The following is a 20,955-nucleotide window of genomic DNA, read 5'->3' as shown; positions in this document are numbered from 1 at the left end:
TTTTTCATTATTTCTGATAACCTACTATGCTTAGATATTTTTCGTTGAACTTCAAAGACTTTGTTAGATCTTGTTGTTTTGCAAATAAACTAGGGCCTGATATGTTGCATTCATTTATTAACAATTGTTAAGGTATCATAGAATTGTTGGCAGTATGAGTATTGGCTCCATTTACTGTCTTATGATGGCACACAGTGGTCGGAGGCCGGAAAAAAAACTCGACTTTTTATGTTCATATTTTTGTTGTTTTGCATTTCTCCGAAGATTCTCAAACTGTTAATGACCTTTTCCCAAAGTTTTATGACAATCGGTTGGCAATCGGCAATTTCGATGATTTTTATGTTTGAAATCACAATTTTTAACTTGACTCCAAACACCTGTAACTCCCTTAGTTTTGATCCGATTTTGGTTCATCAAGTTTCATTTTGAAGAAAAATTTATGTACTTTTCGGTTAATTTTCAAGACTTGCCAAAAATACAACCAATTTCTCAATCGAGGTAAAACATATTGCAGGGAAGCCAAAAAAACATGTATTTCTGATTTCATTTCTACCGTACAATCTTGTGAAACGGTTCGGAACGATCGGATTACCAGCAATCAATGAATGGAACAGGAATTTACTATACTTTTCAGATATTTGGATCCTGTTTCACACATCATTGCTCATTAGGAGATGTTTCGAATATAAAACTATGGAGACGTATTGTGGTCAGTTGTTAAATATTCAGTTTCGTGTATCTAAACAAACATGTATACTGGGAGGTATAAATGAAGTTTTTTCCTGTAGTCTCAAGCATTTTTATATCAATTTATAAGCCGCTTTCAGTACTACAAGAAGTATAAAGAGCGGATAAATTGAACTGATGAGAAAATATATCCACTTACATTTCCAATGATGTTAAAATAAACTACCGTACAATTTCATAATCTTCCTTTAAAGACCTCTAGCATGCCGTAGAAAGATCGTAAATTGGTCGCACGGCTTAAAAGCTAAAAAAAATCAAAATAAAATAAATTGAGTTGATGACGGCTTTTGCACCACCCTAGTTCATAAAGTACCCTAAGAACCAAACAAAAAAATTACGATTCTAAAGTTTTTCGATAAAGAACTAGTAAGGGAACCACCCCAATATTTTTTTTAGCACCTAGGGTAAAGAACGGCTTTTCATCAGTCGAAGAAAACAGGCCTCAAACTCCTGAATTTCGATCAATATCGTCAATTCCAATGTTGGAAACGAAAACTCTGATTGTCTAGCTGTCTTACAAATATAAGAAATACCGTTAATCACAAAGAAATCTGTGAACAAACAGCATTAGGAACAAATCGACCTATATTGCAGCCACTCAGGAGCGACTTCGGGTGCTGAAAAAAACGCCTGCAAAACAGATGGAAACTGCTTAAAATAGGTTCGGGATGATTGGAATAGTGTCCCTCATTTGGTAAATTTATTTGATTATTGTTATAGTTTGCTAACTTTGTTTTACAATCTGAAAACAAGTTCGGACAGAGAAAAAGATAGAGAACAGATTGATATAATTCTGTTTGAATTTCACCCAACACATTTCGAGTATTTCGTCTCAATACACAAGCAGTTCCCTAACCTATATTCTTCTCGTCGCTTTTATTTCGCTCTTCTTATCGTTCTTAACTTCCGACCACTTTAAGCATGATTAGAGAAAAAAAACTAATGATGAATAAGGCCTAACGGTACTTCAGGTGCGTAAATTACTATTTTCAACCTCATTTCTGACATCACAAATGAGTTCACCACCCCGAAATTGTAACAATATGTAATTTTCAATCTTTTAAAAAACACTCAATTTTTCCGGCTTTTGTTCAGAGACCTGCCACTGTGTGGCGTGGTGCCTACAGATATCAGTCGTGTCAGCCTTTGACAATAATAACATGCATCGATTTCCCCTTTTTCTCCAATTAATCTACATTCTGGATGGTAAGATCTCGGTACAGTTAATCAGATTATCGCAACAGTCAACTTTAAAGACAGCAAAATTTGCTTTTTTAAATAGGTTAACTTGAATCCAATTTATCCTGCCCCATCTGTAACATAAGGCTTTCGTTGATAAAACAACTAAAACAACTGTCAATGCTATTGAAACCTTAACTTTATTTTACAAATTATAAAAGCTAGGGGAATTTACAACGAATACCATAAAAGATTCCTAACAACCGACATTGGAAAATCAGATACTAATGTATGTGTCTAAGCGAAAGCTTAGTTAATTCTAAAAAACATTCGTCAAAAAGAATTCATAGAACCATTAAAAAACCAGCCAATATTCCTGTTAAAAATTGTAAAGCGTTAAAACTATCTAACATCAATTGAGATTTATAATAGATTAAAAATCGTTAAATGTTCTAAGCTTTGTTTTTCTTAAAAATTGAACTTGTTTGCGCTCTATGGAAGTTTGGAAAAATAACAGCGAATAATAGTCGGACCATTCGCTTGGTGCGAACGTTTGTGCATGTGATCACAGTTCTGCGTTCATCAACATCTAGTAAAATTGTCTCATTCGTGTCACGTTAATACTAATGATTTTTTTTTTGCGCAATAAGGCATACATATAATTGCACTTTTTGAATGATTATTTCCACAAAATCTGATAATATAGTGACTTTAGTCTTTAGAAACATGCAATTGGTTAATTTTTAACTCGTAGTTTTCGGTAATATGCACATGCACATGTTAGGATTGATCTTTCAATCGTGATTGATTTCTGCTTTCCGTGTCCGCTCGAATTCGGTTGAAGGCATCCGTTTTGACAAAGTCTACAGTTGTGTATGGGGTACGAGCCACTGTTATCGGGGCTAGGCTGTTGCCGCTTACATTCGATGTACTGGCACTGCTATTTCCCAGCTGTTGCCCGGTAGATGAAGAACCAGACGCATTTCTCGCAGCTGGTGAGCTGGCGTTTTGGGATTTCTGTGGGCTATCGGAATGGTCTAGATCAAGGTACTGCAGACGGTCTTCGTTCTTGCCGGGCGTTCGGGGGGAAATTCCGGATATCGGCTGAAAAAAAAAGCGTGAGGTGTTATTTTCTAATATTTTAATGACTATGAGTGAGTAGTACCTGTAAACTGCTATGGTCCTGTACATTTCCGTAGACATTTTCACTGTGACTGGAAATACTCAGTGAAACCGGTCCACCCTTGCGGCGCATGGAATTTGTGCCCATCTGAATTTATATAAACAATCGTTCAAAGCATACCAATAGTAGAGGTAAACTGAGTAAAGTACATTTACCTGTGGTGTTGTAGGCTTTCTTGTTCGGTCCACATTTGGAGGAGGGTTTTTCAGCGTCGCTGGGGTTGCCGGCGTATTACAGCTCACGGGGAAAACAATTTGTTTTACACCATGCGAAAGACTCTCGATCGATTTCGTAATGTCGACTGTTGATTTCGGTTTCAGATTTCGATTTATTGCAGGAGCATCACCCTGAAAAGTGTCTCACAGATTAGTTAAATAGATAGAAGATAGGTTTAATGTTGTTTCACCTGCTCACTAAAATCGAATCGAAAAACATTCCCTTCGACCCGTTGCGGAGCGGCATTACTGTAGCAGTGCGGTCTAATACGGCCTAGTGTTCCATGCTGGCTGCTTACTTCACAGGCAAGATTTGGTGTACTGGAAGCAACTAGATCGCACTGATTTAGTGGTGAAAGCAAATCAGCATCGGACAGATGCATACTGCTGCCGGCGTATTGCCCTGGCTGATGCGATCTTGGAATATCGTAAAATTGTTCGACGCACTGAAAATTTATTTACTTAAAAATTATAAGAGTAATGTAAACAGCTTATTTATTACCGAGCTTGCGTCTTTCGGTCCTATCGCTGGAGAAGCATTTTCTGTATCAGAAGATTGAATATCCTTATATCTGAAATGATTTGTTTAGAATTTTCTTCATCAAACCATTGCTTTCGCTTACTTTTCAATACTATCCAAAATAAGGCTTGATCGCTTCGGTGGCCTTGGTGGGGCAGCATCGGGAGACAAGGTCACCTCCTTTTGGTCATCCTGTGAGACTTTGGCAAAACGCTTGACATATGTCCAACCGATAATGTCATTTTCGATCGAGCTATCCGATGGCCGGGTAGACCGATCTCTTGTACCAGCCTCTCTACTGGCAGGCGCAGCCCACTCATCGTCCGTGAAGACGCTTTCCGAATCCGATGGGCTAGATTTGCCACTGCAAGGTACTTTTGCACCTGTGGCACTATTCGGCTGTGCTATTCCACTTAGGTTGTTCCGTTTTGGCGAATACGGTTGTTCGTTGTTGATAAGATTGAATCCAATATTGGTGTGACTGCGAGGTGTATCGTAGAACCGGGGATCCAGAGAATTTAACGGAGTAAGTGGGAATGGACTGCCAGAGAAACACTCACTAATAGGAATGTATGGTCCAGAGGAAGTACTTAGTGCTGGTGACGGTTGTTCAGAGCCACTTTTATAGCCACCAAGAGAGCGATCATTCAGCTTCAAATTTTCTGGAATCTTTTTACCGATTGGTGAGCCAATTTTGTGATCTGTACTCAGTGATTGAGTACGCGTATGATGATGACCCAGTGGACTGTGATTCAGTGCACCTGTGTCTGGCGAGGAAGATTTTCCACGCAAGGACTGCGATCGTTCGATTGTTGCCGCGGTAAAATTTCCTTCCATACTGTTGTTTCTAAAAAGTTTCAAAATAACACAAAAAACTCTAAATTAAATAAACATAAGCTCACCTCAATGTTTGACTTTGACTCAGTTTCGCCTCACAAATTATCGTTTCTCTGTTGGTATAATCTGATCCTCGAAAATTCAGAACGTCCTCATTCTGGTAAGTACCATACGGATTATAGCCCGCCACCATGGACTGCCGCGGTTGTTCCTGTGTTTCTGTTGTTCCACTGATTGTTGAATTGTGCAGTAACGATATCTCCGTATCATTCGAAATGTCTTGCTGCTCGAGAGAAGAAGAATTGCCACCGGGTGCCACAGTACTCACATGATCCGCCACATGGTCAGCCATATTGATCGCTTCGATATTATAGTACGGTCGTTCTTCATTGGTTTGCGTCTCCTGCAGGTTGCAAACCTGGCAGATACAACTAACCCAGCCACGCATATCTTCCTCGGTGTCCGCTGCCAGATAGTACGTTCTTGTTGGAGTTTTCACGTTGAACATATGCGCATAATTTTCCTTCTGTCTATTCAACCGCATACCAGCGTCAACCTGCTCACACTGATCCAGGTCGATTATTCCCTTCAGCTTTCGACACTTGCGGTCCGTGTAGTATTCGAGGAAAAACTGCCCTGGTAGCTCACCCTGCTTTAGCGTGAACCAACGGCGTCGCCATCGCTGGAAGCAAATATCAAAACAGGAAGAGGAACGTTTTTAATTACGTTTAACGCGATGCCGCGCGCATACGTATATGTACAAGTAGCGGGTGGTTGAATATCAAATTAGTATAAATAGGTAACCTATAACAATCGATCGGTTCGAGCCCCGACAGGCCACGCAGCTACTGTACGCAATGCCTGGAGCACCGCGAATGGAAGTTCACCCGAAACCTGATTCGCGAGAAGAGCTGGCGCGATGAATCGTGCTGCGAATAAATTTGAGGAATGCACTGTAGGAGAGAGTGGGCGAAAATCGAAGAAGATAAATAAATCCAACGTTATTCGAACGTCGGAATATTGATGGTCGTAATACATCCGCTTCTGGTAGTTTTTTTGACGTTGACTAACGTCTATATCGAAGTTAGGCCCCTGAATTTGAAAATCTATTAATTCAACCAGGGAAAACCAGAGAAAAGTGGTCAGGTTTTGAGCGCTTATTTTGCAGTCATCTATAATCAGGTTTTCGAGGTTTTGGCATCAATCGATCAGAAATTCTTTTACGGTTAAATTTATGTAACAAAAACAAACTATTGTTTGAGATACACTATTGAAAAATTGGTAATTAATATCGATTGTCTAAATCATACCGCGCAGCCAATCACTACCTCTCTTCCCAAGCACAGTCGACACTAACGGATACAATCGATCTGACTTTGTTGTTATTGTTGTTGTCACTTTCTGTTTCCGATGTTTATGCTGCTGCTAGCGGAAAAAACCTTGCAAATATGCATCTTTTTGTTGGTGTTAATTTTACGACAGCGGCCGGCGCCCCATCATTCTGATTCCAAAACCGCACCAGTGACATGCGGACGCTAGGTGATAGCAGCTGAAAGGAGGAAATACAAAATAGTACCGGTCATCTCGTGCCGGTTTCACCCGTAATGCTGGTGGCTTTAGTAGTAAATGGCTACTGCAAAACACTTAAATGGCTGGAATTCTGGACGGACTAACCAGGAAACTATAATCGGCAACTGGCACCCTTTGGTGCCTCGAAATTTTGGTACAGAAGCGGCTTATTGAGTTTTCTGTTTTACCAAATGCTGCTGCTAGCGGAAAAAACCTTGCAAAAATGCATGTTTGTGTTGGTGTTAATATTACGACAGCGGCCGGCGCAGCTTTCAAGAAACATTTGTCTCCACCATTCCATCATCTATGTAGCCCCTCCTTCTTTCTAATTATCTGACGAAGCCTTGGTATAAAACGTATCGTTCGAACATTTCACCCCATCAGTTTCATTATTAAACCGTACCGGATACATACGGACGCTCGGTGTTAGCAGCTAAAAGGAGGAAAAACAAAATAGTACCGGTCATCTCGTGCCGGTTTGACCCGTGATGCTGGTGGCTACTGCAAAATACTAAAATGGCTGGAATTCTGGACGGAAACCAGTAAACAAGAAATCGGCAACTGGCACCTTTTGGTGCCTCGCAGTTTTATAATAGAAGCGGTTGGTTGAATTTTATGTTTTACAATTGCTGTTGCTAGCGGAAAAAAAACCTTGCAAAAATGCATGTTTATGTTGATGTTAATTTCACGACAGCGCTAGGTGTTAGCAGCTGAAAGGAGGAAAGACAAAATAGTACCGGTCATCTCGTGCCGGTTTCACCCGTTATGCTGGTGGCTGTTGGTAATAAATGGCTACTGCAAAATACTAAAATGGCTGGAATTCTGGACGAGAATAATCGGAAACTGGTACCTTTTGGAGCCTCGAAATTTTGTTACAGAAGTTTTGTAAAAGAAGCGTTACAATTCCCTCTACCATTTGCTTCAATGGAATATTTTTTTTTTTTAAGAATACGGTAGTCAACGTCATGCGGTCGTGTCTTGAATACCACCCTCCTACTTTTTTTTTTTCATTTTCGGTTTCAGCACATTTTTCACTTTTAAAATTATTTCAACTGGTTGCTTTTACAAGTAAAACGACAAATTCCTTTATTTCTAACAAAACTGATACTTTTGAAAACGTTGTTTAGGTTTTAGAAACGGAAGTAACTAAAAAATTATTGAAAATTGTAATTTAGAATCAGAAAAAAAAACATAATCCTTCGAACCGGATTTGAACCAGTGACCTATGGATTACTGCCAACACTCAACCATTACTAGGTGTGAACACCACTCAAGTATTGTTTTTGTGCCGATTTTCAACTACAGTCCACCGCTCTACCAACTGAGCTATCGAAGGCTATTTGTTGGAACAGCTTTAAATCGGTAACAAAACCCAGCTGATTGCCAGTTTATATGCTTCATTCACGATCATTCCAAACAGGTTGAAGGTGTGAGAGAGAAGTGCACCGCTCGCGATCTCACTAAAGCTTCGGAAACAGTAGCAAGTGGGGGAATTCAAAAAAAATATATAATTTAAGTCGCGCTAGTTGGAGAGCTTTGACAGACCCGCTACAGCATATTTTTGTATGATGCCCTTAGTCTGAGTTTTATTACTATCAACGATAAATAGGATAAAGTGTAGTAGAAAGGTGAAAAAAACAACTCGCTGACTCATCTCCAAGAACCATTTTGCTTAGCAACTCAATTCCACAAACAGCAACAAGAAACGGCGAAAGCCAACATTTCATCAATTGCAGTGAGCAGCAATCGTCCGGGCTACCGCCTGATTAGCCTAAATCAAAGTTTTCGTTTTTTCCGAGCTTGTCGTATTCTCGTTGGCACGCAATGTTTAAAAGTATGTGCTTGGTTCTTATCACTTTCTAGCGCAACTCAAATGATACGACATACACAGCTTGGCTAAGATGAGTGATATTTTGTTCTACTGTTGACTCTATTTTCGAACTTTTTAAATCCATCACAACAGTTTAGTTATGAGGTAAAACCTCTAAAGAGATTAGAAAATGCCATCAAAACCTCACTCAAATCCATTAGTCCATGTTCAATAAGTCTTTTGTAACTCACACTATCCCAATGTCTTAGAATTCTAGTGATAGCAAAAAGTTTTTTTTCTTTTTTGAGAAATGCATACTATAAACGAAAATACCGTGCTGTATAACCTTTATTTGAACTTCAATAGTAAAGTTATTTCCAGCTAGTCAAGTTTCTTGTTCTAAAAAAAGTTCTTGTTGTACTGTCGTTGTATTCAGTTCTAGGTAACTGGTTTTCAATTTCTCCATTCAGTGTTTCTGTCTAGTTGCGTTACGCCTGCTAGGCTGTCACTACTCAGTAGCCCTAAGGACAATATATGAATTTTCCTGAAGGAAAAGATGATTATTCACAATTTCGCTAACAGTCATCTTAATTATTTTTATCACTTCATTGATATAGTCTACTATAAAAACACACACGGTACTAATATTTAAGATATCGAACACTAAAGTTTCTAGCGAATTTAGATCTAACAGTACTCAATCAATTTTCTATGGAATTAACTTGGACACGAACAAGTCTAACAGATGTTTTGAATTCGGTTTAAAACTGAGAAGTGTTTAAATATTATAATATTATACATTAGAAAAATAACATTCCTACCGCAATTTGGCAGACGTTATCGATGATGAACTACTTATGTGCATAATTTTCGATTGGACACTGACAATAAGCCTAATTGAATTTCATTTTTTCGTCGTTTGTAATTTATGAACCTAATATAAGATTTGTTGCAATACAAACTGAACATCGATAGCTGTTGTGAACACAATTAATCACGCTGACGGATGTTGTGGTTTTAATTAGATTGATTCAGTGCCCGTAACGGTATTCTGTTTGTTAGCACCACCCATTCTCGAATTACACTTTTATTATAGAGACTCCGGGTATAAAGCGATGTACAACGAAATAGCCGGACAGATGATTCATTCCTCCAGTAGATATCGTATTTCAAGCTTTTTTTTTATAGATTCATTGAAACATGAATTTGTTCCAGGCAAACATTATCAACCATAGCAGGAACATTTACTGAACAATCACTTTTAATAAAAGTCTCGCATAATAAGCGAATGTTTACAGCATCAGCAAATAGCAGATCCATAATGCAATCTGGTAGAATAAGGTGGAAGAAAATATAAGTGACTCACCGCTCGCCAGATTCGCTTCGTCGGAGGCGATTTGATCAGCCAACCTTCCTGGTAGACCTCCTTATTCGTCGCCATCTGGCTGACGGCTGTTGCAGATGCTGTTTGTAGAAGTTGATGTGCTGTTATCCGAGTAATAACTTTCAATCTTTTCCCCTGAGTTCGTATGTATGCAGATCAAGTAATCGTACGCTTGTTCGATGTACTTCGCTTTATTTTTATTCTACCATTTTAAACTGACTCAACAAACAAAACCTAAACACAATCGTAAAAATTTTTGAACTTGCACATACATATTTTCATTAAACACAATCATTGAACCAGGCACTAACAACTAGTTTTCATAACCACTGCTGAATAAAGCAATTTTCCAGTACTTTCAAAGTATTACGTTGAATTTTGATTATTAGGTTTTACCTGAGACTGACACAAAAAATGAACAACGCAGAATGGTAAATGCTTGATTAAACTGTCCAAATTGAAACAGAAACCGGTACAAACTAAGTATGAATGATTTGCATATACACCGTTCACAACCAAATTAAAATGCGAAGATGGCGAACCGCAGACAACTTTTTATCGTTCTTGTGCCTGTTCACTGTGTTCACTCCTATCCTAACCATGGCACTGCTGCTGCTAATGCGAATGACAAAAATATAAGCAAAATAGCTATTCACACAGAAAGCGAGAACGGAAAAGAAACGTCATCGCTCGTTACCACAAAAAACGGTTGCCAAACTTTATTCATAAACCAAACGGGACGTTTCCTAAGGGCTTGGATGGTAACCGTCATCGCTACCGTCATTAACAGCTGAACTGAAACGTCAACATTGTTTTGTTCGTGCTGTGGGGGTGGTATGAGGTGGAAGTACTTTCTGTCTGTCGTAAAGGTCGAAAATCCAGTGTAAAAAATCCCATATTTTTTTCAGGAAAAAATATAACGTGCAAACAATCCACTATCTACTCGATAAGCAAACCTCTGGTAAGTCATTATTCAGCAACTTTTTCTGTTCACTATCTATCTTGGATGCTGTAGATCACACACTAACAGTAAAAACTCTACTTTTACCTTGAAAATTCTACAGAAATCACAATGAAGCAACGACAAGAGGAAAACGTAAGCAATTATGTTCATTTTATGGTGAAGTTAAAAAACCTAGTTTAATCTTCACTTAATTCTAGCTCGACAGCAAAACTCGGATGGAGGAAAATCGAAATCTTCCACCGGCTCTCAAGAAACTGCTTGCATGGGATGTGGTAATGACTAAACAGTTTGTCAGTTTTATGCTCAACTTTGTTCCGTTCCGATCGTTGCGGACGCACTGTAAAATTTTGGAGGTAATAATACCGCTGTTTATTTAACACTCATAGATTCTAACCATTGATCTTTTACGGCAGTACTCGTGTCATGGAATCGCCTGGCTTGCCGGTTGGCTTGCATTTTGCTGGATGATTGACAAACCAGAATGGTACCAGATGCAGGTCAATCTGTTTATTGGTCTTTTGACCGACATCGTTTTGGTGGCGGTTATAAAAGCTGCCACAAGACGCCGCCGTCCGGCCGTGAATGACGATCCATTTTGCATCGGACCGGATAAGTTCAGTTTCCCATCGGGACATGTCTCTCGTGGTGTTTATATCGTTACTTTTCTAACCTGGCTTGATCCAATTACCATCGTCTTCTGGCCTCCGCTATTAGCCTGGTGTGTGTCCCTATGTCTGTCCCGGCTGCTACTCTATAGACATCATATCCTGGACGTTCTAGCAGGAGTGGTACTAGGGCTCTTCAACGCTTTCTTGGTATCCATACTCTGGCTAGATCAGGAAAGCTGTGTTTGGCTAATCTCATATATGACTGATGAGAAAATTTCTGGAGCAGAATATGGAGTTTAATAAACCAAAGAAAGGAAAAAGGATTTGCTTCGCTACAAAATCTATTATTTTTTTCATATGACTGAAAACAAAGTTTGATGCCATATATTTTAACTTTTTATTCGGATCAGAGAAAGAAAGACATCCCAACTAGTTTAGTTGATTCTGAACGTTTTTTTACCTCGTGATAACTTAAAACGTAAATATCTCTACGGCATTTGGAACAAGCGTCACTCGGACTGGCCTCACCTCGTAGGCTTCGTTATCAATGGAATAATACAATTCTTTTTCACTTTCAATTGCCTTCAACTTACTTGGAATTAGTTCAACAGTTCTAACACCTAAGCTTGTTGCTACTGGGCACTCATTATATTGCCGATTCCATAGCCGTGACCAACTATTGGCCAAAAAACTAAAACTAGAATCTGCAGAAACTCCTATCTTTAGATTCAACTTGGGAGTAGTTGATTTACCGTCTGTCTTTATATTGTTAGTTTCTAAAATTAACTCCGAGGAGTCAACTTCCATCTCACGAGCAACGGAGCAGTTTTCGTTTAGCACTTTGGAATAGTCGACTCCATCAGCAGCTTTACTTTTTGGTAAAAATACTGACCACCATCTTCGTGTTTGTTGTTGCTTAGGCTGCTGTTGTTGATTATCCTGAAAGCATCGACTGCAACCGGAACATGGATCTGTGACAATGACCTTTGCTTTACAACTCCACGTGTGACTGCCATCGAAAGCATTGAACAGAAAGGCCGTGTAATCTCTCAGAGAACCCGTATACCAGTACTTATCTCGTAGTGCAAGAATATCCCTAAATGCTCCCCACTGCAGATTTCCTACGGCGAAAACCGGCTTATCGGGTACCTTTTCGTCAGCCTCATTCGGAAGCACCTCTATCCGCATAACATCCATTTTCTGTTTTTTCCCCGCAACCACCGCATACGCTGCATTGGCCATAGCTCGAACATTATCTAGCGTCGACGTTTCCGGGCTGCTTCGAAACAAAGCTGTTGCCAGGAGATTAGTTCTTCCCACGGGAAGCAGTCCAATCGGACACTGTGAACCATCCGGACGACGTTTAAGTCCAGAAACGGCTTCTGAAACCGTCCCATCCCCTCCTGCCACTAAAATAGCATCGGGTAACGTTGTCAACTCTTCGACGTACCGCCTAGCGTGACCCTCGGAATCGGTTTTAATGACGTCCACTTCGAAGCCTGCCAGATGCAAGATAGGTTCACAGTAGTCATGAAACTGTTTGTTTAAAACAATTGGTTAGGAATTAAGCAAACAAAGGATTAAAATTCTTACATCTTCCTCGGAGGATTTCCGATTGGCAGCAGGATTCAATAGAACTAGAATTTTTGGCAGTGGCTTATCGATTCTGGTGGTAACATCACCGTATTTGGAGGCTTCTGTGCAGTAGTATCGCATCAGCTGTTTTATCCTGAATAGAATTAAAAATGATAAGCGAATTCCGATCAAAAGGCGTTTATGAATTCAGCACTCACTCGTACTTCTCCCTTGAGTAGGACACTCCATACCCGACGGCACTAGCTAGAAATACCGATTTCTTCCAGTTGTTCCGAACACCTTTGGCAAAACGAATAACGAATGCCATTATCTGTACCTAACAAGTTACCTATTCTAATAAGTTAAAGTTTAAATTAACCGATTCGATGTACCACAAGGTATATGTGGTATGTGCAAAAGAAAACACGCTTGGAGGCTGATTGTTGACGATATGATTACCGATATGCCCCCTTAAGAATTTTCCACTTTCATCGTTTCAAGCGTTTCAAGACAAAACTTATGGTCGATGATGGTCAACTGTATATCAATTACTTCTGTATATAATTTGTTTAATCCATACTATTGAGTTCTCAATTGTGTGTATACTGTCTATGTAATGCATATAAACGCCTATAAACAAAATTATTATCATATAAAAATTGAATCATAAAATGAACAACGTTTTCCTCCACATATCAATCGAAACACCCCTCGAATCCGCTTTGACGACTGTCAAAAAACGCACAGGAAAAGGTAAACGAGCGTGTGTGTTCTTCTGCAGATTGCAATTATTCGGTATTTCTTCTTCAAATTTTAGAATAACTTAGTTGTAATTCTTTTTTATTTGCAGGAAAGACGCCAATTATATTTCTTTCACAGGTAAGACCCAATATTTTTGCAACCTACATTGTTCAAAGTGTGACAATATTGTATTTTAATCATAAGTTCTTCGTGGTAGTATTCATTGAACGTAAGCAAATCGTATAATCTCTAGCTTTATATTTTTTGTATGTGTTTGACTCGGTTCAGACCTGACAGATCCAACTCGCCGGCTTTATTTTTAAAAGAAGGGGATTAGTTTTTTAGAATAGAATTTTATCTAACATAACATAAGCTAGCAATCTCGATCTTGGGCCGATACGTTCGCCAAAGTACGTAGAACGTAGAAAACTTGAGTAATATAATTATTGATTTAAAAATGATTCAAACCTCCGGATTTGTAAGAACTTGTTTCATTAAGTTTTTGTATTTTAAAAAACTATCGATGAATCAAGCTCTTCTCTTTCTTATCTTACACAAAATTTTAGATCAATATTATATAATTTATTTTATATACAGGGATCTCGTAATAATGTAATTGTATCAAAAAAACTGATGTTTATTATTATCCAAACATCAATAATAGGACTTTCTTCCGGATAATATTAGAAATTTTATGTTTTGATATCAAATGATTTGATTATAATTGATAGCTTTATGTAGAAAAAAATTAACGCTGACGACTTAAACGGCACAGCAGATGCTAATTCGAAGGCTCCTTCAATAATTGCCGAGCCAAGCTAAGTGTCTAGTCTAGTCTAGTCTACACTAACACAGCCAGTACTTGAAAGGATCCAGGAAAATGATCTTTTTTTTTTAATGATTTCCATACATTTTTGTTGTCAACAGCCAGGCCTACTAAAATGTGTCAAAATCGGTTTGTTTATCGTTCTTCGCGTGTCAAACATCAGGTTGAATTTTATTTATTGTATTTTGTTATTTGGTAATTTTTCATTAAATTGGCAAATTTTTCGTACAGTAGCACAAATGCGATAAAAGACAATGGCGATAATACCTCTGGTATTACGCACACCATTGCAACTGCTCGGAAAATGTTTTTTTTTCAGCTGCAAAGCGTAGTCCGGGACGGGATAGTCCTGCCGTAAAAACGAATTCGACATAATTTATCAGTTATTTTTTCATTGTCTTTATATTATAAAATATTTTGTGTTACATACGATAACTAAGCTATTAGATATCCGTTAATGTTACTTTCATGGCGTGTATCACATCTTACTGAAATTTCCACCATTTTCACCTTTTCATTATCATATAAATTCAAATCCCTAGAGTACAGTATAAACAAAGTTAATTTTAAATCCTCTATTCTACGGCTGTGCTCTCATCATAGTCACAAGCTAGAGAGAAGGAGAGTAGGAAAGTTTCGGATGAACAAAATGCGCGCGCTCACGGAAATTCACTGCCACAATCGTGAAAATTTATAAGCGCATTGGTCACGCTCCTAAATCGCAGTCTTTCTCGAACAGTGCACAGTGATTCTTGGCCTCCTATCTAGGGGGAACCGGATCAACGCGAGGAAAATTGAACTTTCTTAAGAAACAGGCAGCAAATATTTCGGACTTTAAATTTCGTCCTTAGTGAATCAGTCATTTTCGCTCTATCACCCTGGCTCTTCTAGTGGAACATTATCGCAGCAGCAACCCCAATAATATGGACGATTCGATCGATGAGGAAGTTATTTCGGCCGGTGCAACCATCACCGTGGAGTTTAGGTGAGCCATCACGATCGCTGTTGGTGTGAACGTTCGTGAGTGAGTTGATGTGGCATTTGGAAGATGTCGAGTGGGCGTGAATACGAAGATAGGGCGAGTGTGAAACTATTGAAGATCTGGAATGCACTCGACAACGGACTAAACTTTGGTTTCATTCTAATTTAATCGTGCTACCTTTTGTTCTCTATGTTTCCTATTTGCTGTCACGGTTAATTAACGAATTGGAGCAGTGGCGGAGCTGAAACGTTATTCGGTGGAGTAAAGGAACACGAAGTACCACTAGACGGATCTAAGATTGGTGAGTTTAAACATTTATTTTTATTCGTTCGTTTGTCTTTGGTAATCTTTTTTCTTCAATTTGAAAAAGTTGCAATTCAACTTTTCAAATTAGTCCCGTAAATGGCTCTCACAACAAAAACTTGTTGAGTAACTCGTTTGTGAAAAAATAGTAGAAAAAAACAGAACTAAATTGTGACAACAAAAGTCGTTTACGTGTTTGTATAATAAATAATCTGTGGCGATTATTTTGCTCTTTAAGATTCGAGTCGTTTCTCTAATTTCACGTTCTAAACATTATTTCTATTCAATTTCCAGTGCTGCTGGAAGAGATGCTCCGATGGCTTCGAGACAATCTTTTGACTGGTGATCCGGGGCTTTTCCTCCAAGAAAACACCGTGCGGCCCGGTATACTGGTGATGATCAATGACACCGACTGGGATTTAATGGTAAGTCGATGCTTTTACTGTATGTTCCGACCCTTTTAAATATTTTTTATATTCTAGGGTGAAACTGAGTACATTCTACAACCAGGCGATCATGTCCTGTTCATTTCCACTCTCCATGGAGGATGAACGCAGTCCACTGGGGCAAAGATCTGTGATAAACTGTTGCGTTTTCTGATTAAACTGTATCATATTACAAGACAACCGGCTTAGTAGACGAAAGGAAACAGGACAATCTACAAGTTGATTTAAGAAGTGTACCAAATAGAGCGGTAATGAAGTGTGGCTATAGACGTTTCTTTTCGCTTCGGTTCATTAACCATGAATGGCGAGGGTAGTTTATCTCAATTTTGTTCTATTTGTTTAAAAATAGTCGTTTCTTTGTTAAGATATAAGAACCAGCACCTAGCCACAAATTAAATTTAGCACGTCAGTATCTTTTATACAAAAATAAAATAGTGTATCAAACAGAGACAAAAAAAGTGAAAATATATACTAATACAAGTGATAACTGTTCTATTTTCTATTCGTACCCGATGGCCAACGAGCAAGAGGTTAAAATAAACGAAAATATTGATGTGTAGCGGCGTGCTCTCAATGTTTCACTTGTCATACGTTTCAGTATCAATGCCAAAAAATAACAGCAAGCAATATCTTTTTATACGTTTAACGTGGTTGAGCACAGGTCATTATTCTGTATTAAATCAGACGTACATAATTCAACTCAGCTGCTGCCACTTGTCACAGTACTATGAATGATTTTGTCGCTTTCCAAAGTCGTTCCGGGTGTACAATCGACTTGGTCGTACAGGTACACGTATACTCAAATATCAAGATTCAAAAACAATAAAAGACGCACTTCAACCAACTTATCTTAGTTCGAATCTGACAGACAACAGGACGTCGGCAGTAACAGTTGCCGGTCGTGATCGAAATGTCCTTGGATAGAACACAATCCGCCGTATACTCCCACGCGCTTTAAAAACAGATTTCCCGCGTCGACGTCAACGGAGCGCGCAACGCGTCAGCCATCGCTGCAGTGGGCCCGGTTTATTTCAACACATAAAATTTCGTGTTTTTCAGTGTAGGTGGCTTCCAAGAAAAATCTAATCCAAAAACTGCTAGAAAAAGTAGATGTAAAGACACTGTCGTAATATAAAGGGTAATCATCACATGGATTTGCCTGTTCGCAGGAAAAAATTAAATCTTTTGGAGAACGACTTTGCCTAACCGGGAAACTAAAAATAGCTCACATGCTATATACTACAATGTAAACATTGTTGCGATCGAGCTGATAGATTTGCTAGCTCTGAACTGCGAAATGAAAACTGCGGAGCGGACGTGATGTTTGGGTTTTGTTACGCATGTGGTGGCGTTGCTCTCGCACCAATGTCAAACACAAGGCTGCACTCGTTAACCGGTAAACTCGGAGAACGGACAACCGGAAAATACGATTTCAAATGGGGTTTCCCCAGGTGCAAGGTGCTAGCCAAAACATGTTTGCGGTAAATCGGCTCGGGCTAGACTTTCACACCTGAATCGACGCCAGGTTGTGCTTGAGAGCGGAAACTTGGCAACCTTGATACTATTTAGGTATTATTATTTAAAGCGGTTAGAGTTTATTGAGCAAGCAAGGATAATATGTGGATGGGGGAAACGGTCACTTAAATTTAGTACCACCCAAGTAGCGTTTATAATTCATCCAAGCAAACAAAAGCAGTAAGAGCAACGGGGTGTGAAACCGGCCGGTAATTTAAATTGGACATGTGCTGAATTTAAAACCGAATTTTCTTCTTTTTATTGTTGTCTTAAAATACATGCAATAGGAATGATAGCGGCCTGGCATCGAATTGAGAATGCGCCAGTCTTTATCTAATTTAAGAAAGGCTGATCGAAAAGATTTAATACTTCGTACAAATAACAAACATTCTATTTCTTTTCCATTAATTATAGACACTATAATAGTCTCAGTATATTATCAGAGCATTTGTGATTTGATTTTTAGAAAAGAATCTTGTATCTTGTTTATTAGTTTCGTAGCTGATAAAAAAATCTACACTACTTTAAATAACATATTGAATAATTGAGAATGTAACGTAAAATTGAATAAATTATTTTCACTGTTAAGCCCTATTTAGAGTTCCAAGCGAAGCGAAAATCTCATACAAAATGTTCATTTTTTCACGCTCGTGAAAAATGCAACCTGTAAAAATTTCACTTCGCTTAGAACTGTAAACAAATTCGATCCAGCAAAATCGAAGGTTGTGGATTCAATCTTTTTCACTTGGGTTTACTTTTTTCACGCATGCAAACGCTAGTGAAAAACCTAAATTAATCCACCTAGCGGTCAGACCCAGCCTTTCTCATTCAGTTTTTTATTTGTAAAAATAGATTTACATGAACGCTTCAATCCAATAAATGTATATTCACTCTTTAGGTTCTAAAATATTGATGTTGTAATCTTTACATATAAAAATGCAGTCAAGTCTGTCTGTCTGTCTGATCCATATAGGCCCGAAAACTACCGAACCGATCGACGTGAAAATTTGTATGTAGGGGTTTTTGGTGCCGATAAAGGTTCCTATGATAGGTTGAGACCCCTCCCTCTTCTGGAAGGGAGGGGTCCCATACAAATGAAACATAAATTTCTGCACAACTCAAGAACAAACCAAGCAAATGAAACCGAATTTTGCATGTGGATGTTTTAAGGGGTAACTAATATGTCCATAATAGTTGGATGAAACACAAATTTGTGCACATCTCGAGAACTAATCAACCAAATGGAACAAAATTTGACAGGTAAATGTTTTTAGTGGTAACAAATATGTACATAATGGTTTGAAACCCGACTCCCTCTTCTATAAGGGACCCAAGCAGCAAAATTTGTTTCGATAATGAACTTTGTGCATCACAGCAACAAATTCTAATGCGAAATTAAGTTGCAGTTACATCTCAGTTTCATATACAATGACAAAAAAAGCGCAGGAGGTGGAGCCAATTGTAACATTTTCGTTGTTTCAACACAAGTTTCAAGAATGAAACCGCAATGTGTATGAGCTTATGCATGGAATTTGATAACAACATGGTAAATGCTGCATTGCAAGTTCATGGCTCAGTTTTAAATATTGCTTCCCTTATCATGTCAATGCAACGGTCATTACCAGTTTTTAATTTTGCTTCTTCAATTCATCAGTACCTTAGCGTGATAATGAAATTCAAAGCAATTTATCATATTTCGTTTAGAGACCCACACTTTTTGGACGACTTCTAGTCCAAGCACCCAAAAGTTACAACGCAGTAAATAACCTCATCTCAAAAACAAATATAAGGCGAACGATCGAGCAAAAGTTGCTGTTACATGGCTTCAGAACATGACAGCAACTTTTAGAAGTATTTTTGTGTGTTTGTTTTTTGTATCTCGCAAGCATCACGTTGGCAACCTATATGCTCCACCCACTAGATCTATTCAGTGAAGGTTAGGTTTTCTAGTGCCGTTTATACGTTTCAACAACAAATCTAACCTCGCGAATTACGTTGTTGGTGTGAAGATTTTTGAAGCAGCGATGCAACTTTAGTTGTTGCTTGTTTCTTTACAAATTCATCGTAGTAACAAAAAATGTTTCTTAAAACCTCGGAATTTCATTAGTGCAACAAATGATCACAATTTATTTTTTTAATATGTTTCAATTGTTGCTTGGGAAGGGATCCAATGAAAATGAAACAAAAATTTCGCACAGCTCAAGAACCAATCAAGAAAATACAGCCAAATTTGGTATGTCAATGTTTTTAGAGGTAACAAATATGTCCATAATGGTTTGACGCCCCTCCCTCTTCTGGAAGTACATGTTTCTTCACAAATTTCTGCACATCTCGCGAACTAATCAACTAAATGGAACCATATTGGCAGGTGAATGTTTTTAGTGGTAACAAATATGTTCCATAATCGACTTCAGACAACATTTTGGATTGTAAGATGGCAACTTCCGGTTTCTGGAAAACAGCCGAAAATGGCCGATTTCCACCCAATATAATAATATCCGGATCTAGAATAATACACAGGAGCTAAAATCGACCACAGATAGCATTTTAAATTCTAAGCTGGCGACTTCCGGTTTCTGAAAACAGCAGAAAATGACCAAATACCACCCAATATGAATTTTTCTTTAACCAGTATGCCGTTCAAAATCCAGAAATTGTCTTCAAATGCCATTATGAAATCCAAAATGGCAACTTCCGGTGTCGGAAAAACAGCGGCAAATGACCAAATACCATCCAATATGGGTATTTCCGGAACCGTAATGATGCACTGGAGCCACAAATCGACTTCAGACAACATTTTGGATTGTAAGATGGCAACTTCCGGTTTCTGGAAAACAGCCTGAAATGGACGATTCCTATTAAATATTAGTATTTCTGGAACCAGAAAGATGCACAGAGGCTAAAAATTGATCACAGACACAATCTTGAATTTTAAGATGGTGACTTCCGGTGTCTGCAATCAGCCGGAAATGACCAAATACCATTCAATATGAATGTTTTCGGAACCAAAATTACGCCCAGATGACAGAAATTGATTTCACAGGCAATTTTAAAGTCCAAAATGACGGCTTTCGGCTTCTGAAAAACAGTCCAAAGTGTCAAATATCACCCAATATGAGCTTTTCTTTAACCAGTATCCTAAATACCATTTTGAAATCCAAGATGGCGACTACCGGTCGCCATCTTGGATTTCCTTGGAAGCCTTAAATAAACAAATACTATCCAATATGAGTATCTCTGGAACCAGAATGATGCAAGGAGCTAACAGTTGACCTCATGCACCATTTCGAATTGCTAAATGGCAACTTATAGGCAACAGTCGGAAATGACCGAATAATACTCAATATGGATATTTCCGTAAACGTGATGATGCATAGAAACCAAACATTGACCCTGGACACTATTTTGAATTTGAAGACGACCACTTTTAGTTTCTGGAAAACAACTAAAAATACCTCCCAATATGGGTATTTTCGGTGTCAGATTGATGCCAGAAAGTCTGCTGATAATGACAGAATACCACCCAATATGAATATATTCAGAATTAAGGC

At 38.5% G+C, this 20,955-nt stretch overlaps 4 protein-coding genes and 1 non-coding gene across 9 annotated transcripts; 2 read left to right on the top strand and 3 right to left on the bottom strand.

Moving 5' to 3' along the window:
• Positions 1-2,107: 2,107 nt before the first annotated feature.
• LOC129726070 (protein daughter of sevenless) lies at positions 2,108-10,072 on the bottom strand. 2 transcript variants are annotated; one of them, XM_055682674.1, is made up of 9 exons: positions 9,841-10,072; positions 9,427-9,678; positions 4,747-5,363; positions 3,948-4,691; positions 3,827-3,896; positions 3,516-3,770; positions 3,265-3,456; positions 3,092-3,196; positions 2,108-3,030 (listed from the first exon to the last, which is right to left on the bottom strand). In XM_055682674.1, the coding sequence occupies exons 2-9, from the start codon at positions 9,499-9,501 to the stop codon at positions 2,707-2,709; spliced, it is 2,382 nt and encodes a 793-aa protein (XP_055538649.1). In that variant the 5' UTR covers positions 9,502-9,678; positions 9,841-10,072; the 3' UTR covers positions 2,108-2,706. The 2 variants fall into 2 exon arrangements, with proteins under 2 accessions (XP_055538649.1, XP_055538648.1); XM_055682673.1 differs by having other exon boundaries at positions 9,427-10,072.
• Trnay-gua (transfer RNA tyrosine (anticodon GUA)) lies at positions 7,446-7,586 on the bottom strand. Its single transcript has 2 exons — positions 7,550-7,586; positions 7,446-7,481 (listed from the first exon to the last, which is right to left on the bottom strand). It is a non-coding gene; the product is annotated as a tRNA-Tyr (tRNA).
• A 159-nt stretch (positions 10,073-10,231) lies between the features above and the next one.
• On the top strand, positions 10,232-11,401 carry LOC129726073 (polyisoprenoid diphosphate/phosphate phosphohydrolase PLPP6). Of its 3 annotated transcripts, none has more exons than XM_055682680.1 (5): positions 10,232-10,291; positions 10,353-10,405; positions 10,509-10,540; positions 10,606-10,761; positions 10,822-11,401. In XM_055682680.1, exons 1-5 carry the CDS (start codon positions 10,281-10,283, stop codon positions 11,314-11,316), a joined length of 747 nt encoding a protein of 248 aa, XP_055538655.1. In that variant the 5' UTR covers positions 10,232-10,280; the 3' UTR covers positions 11,317-11,401. The 3 variants fall into 3 exon arrangements, with proteins under 3 accessions (XP_055538655.1, XP_055538657.1, XP_055538656.1); XM_055682681.1 differs by having other exon boundaries at positions 10,260-10,285; XM_055682682.1 differs by having other exon boundaries at positions 10,249-10,405; positions 10,460-10,540.
• Positions 11,390-13,057, bottom strand: LOC129726072 (acylglycerol kinase, mitochondrial). The gene is made up of 3 exons (XM_055682679.1): positions 12,810-13,057; positions 12,610-12,745; positions 11,390-12,552 (listed from the first exon to the last, which is right to left on the bottom strand). The coding sequence occupies exons 1-3, from the start codon at positions 12,917-12,919 to the stop codon at positions 11,488-11,490; spliced, it is 1,311 nt and encodes a 436-aa protein (XP_055538654.1). The 5' UTR covers positions 12,920-13,057; the 3' UTR covers positions 11,390-11,487.
• Positions 13,058-13,295: 238 nt separating this feature from the next.
• On the top strand, positions 13,296-16,376 carry LOC129726074 (ubiquitin-related modifier 1 homolog). 2 transcript variants are annotated; one of them, XM_055682683.1, is made up of 6 exons: positions 13,296-13,386; positions 13,442-13,470; positions 14,762-15,143; positions 15,374-15,441; positions 15,738-15,868; positions 15,926-16,376. In XM_055682683.1, the coding sequence occupies exons 3-6, from the start codon at positions 15,082-15,084 to the stop codon at positions 15,992-15,994; spliced, it is 330 nt and encodes a 109-aa protein (XP_055538658.1). In that variant the 5' UTR covers positions 13,296-13,386; positions 13,442-13,470; positions 14,762-15,081; the 3' UTR covers positions 15,995-16,376. The 2 variants fall into 2 exon arrangements, with proteins under 2 accessions (XP_055538658.1, XP_055538659.1); XM_055682684.1 differs by having other exon boundaries at positions 13,300-13,386; positions 15,050-15,143.
• Positions 16,377-20,955: the final 4,579 nt, after the last annotated feature.

Source organism: Wyeomyia smithii, chromosome 2 (genome assembly GCF_029784165.1).
Source record: "Wyeomyia smithii strain HCP4-BCI-WySm-NY-G18 chromosome 2, ASM2978416v1, whole genome shotgun sequence".
Classification (NCBI taxonomy): domain Eukaryota; kingdom Metazoa; phylum Arthropoda; class Insecta; order Diptera; family Culicidae; genus Wyeomyia; species Wyeomyia smithii.
The sequence above is the reverse complement of the archived record's forward strand: the minus strand, read 5'-3'. Positions and strand labels throughout refer to the sequence as shown.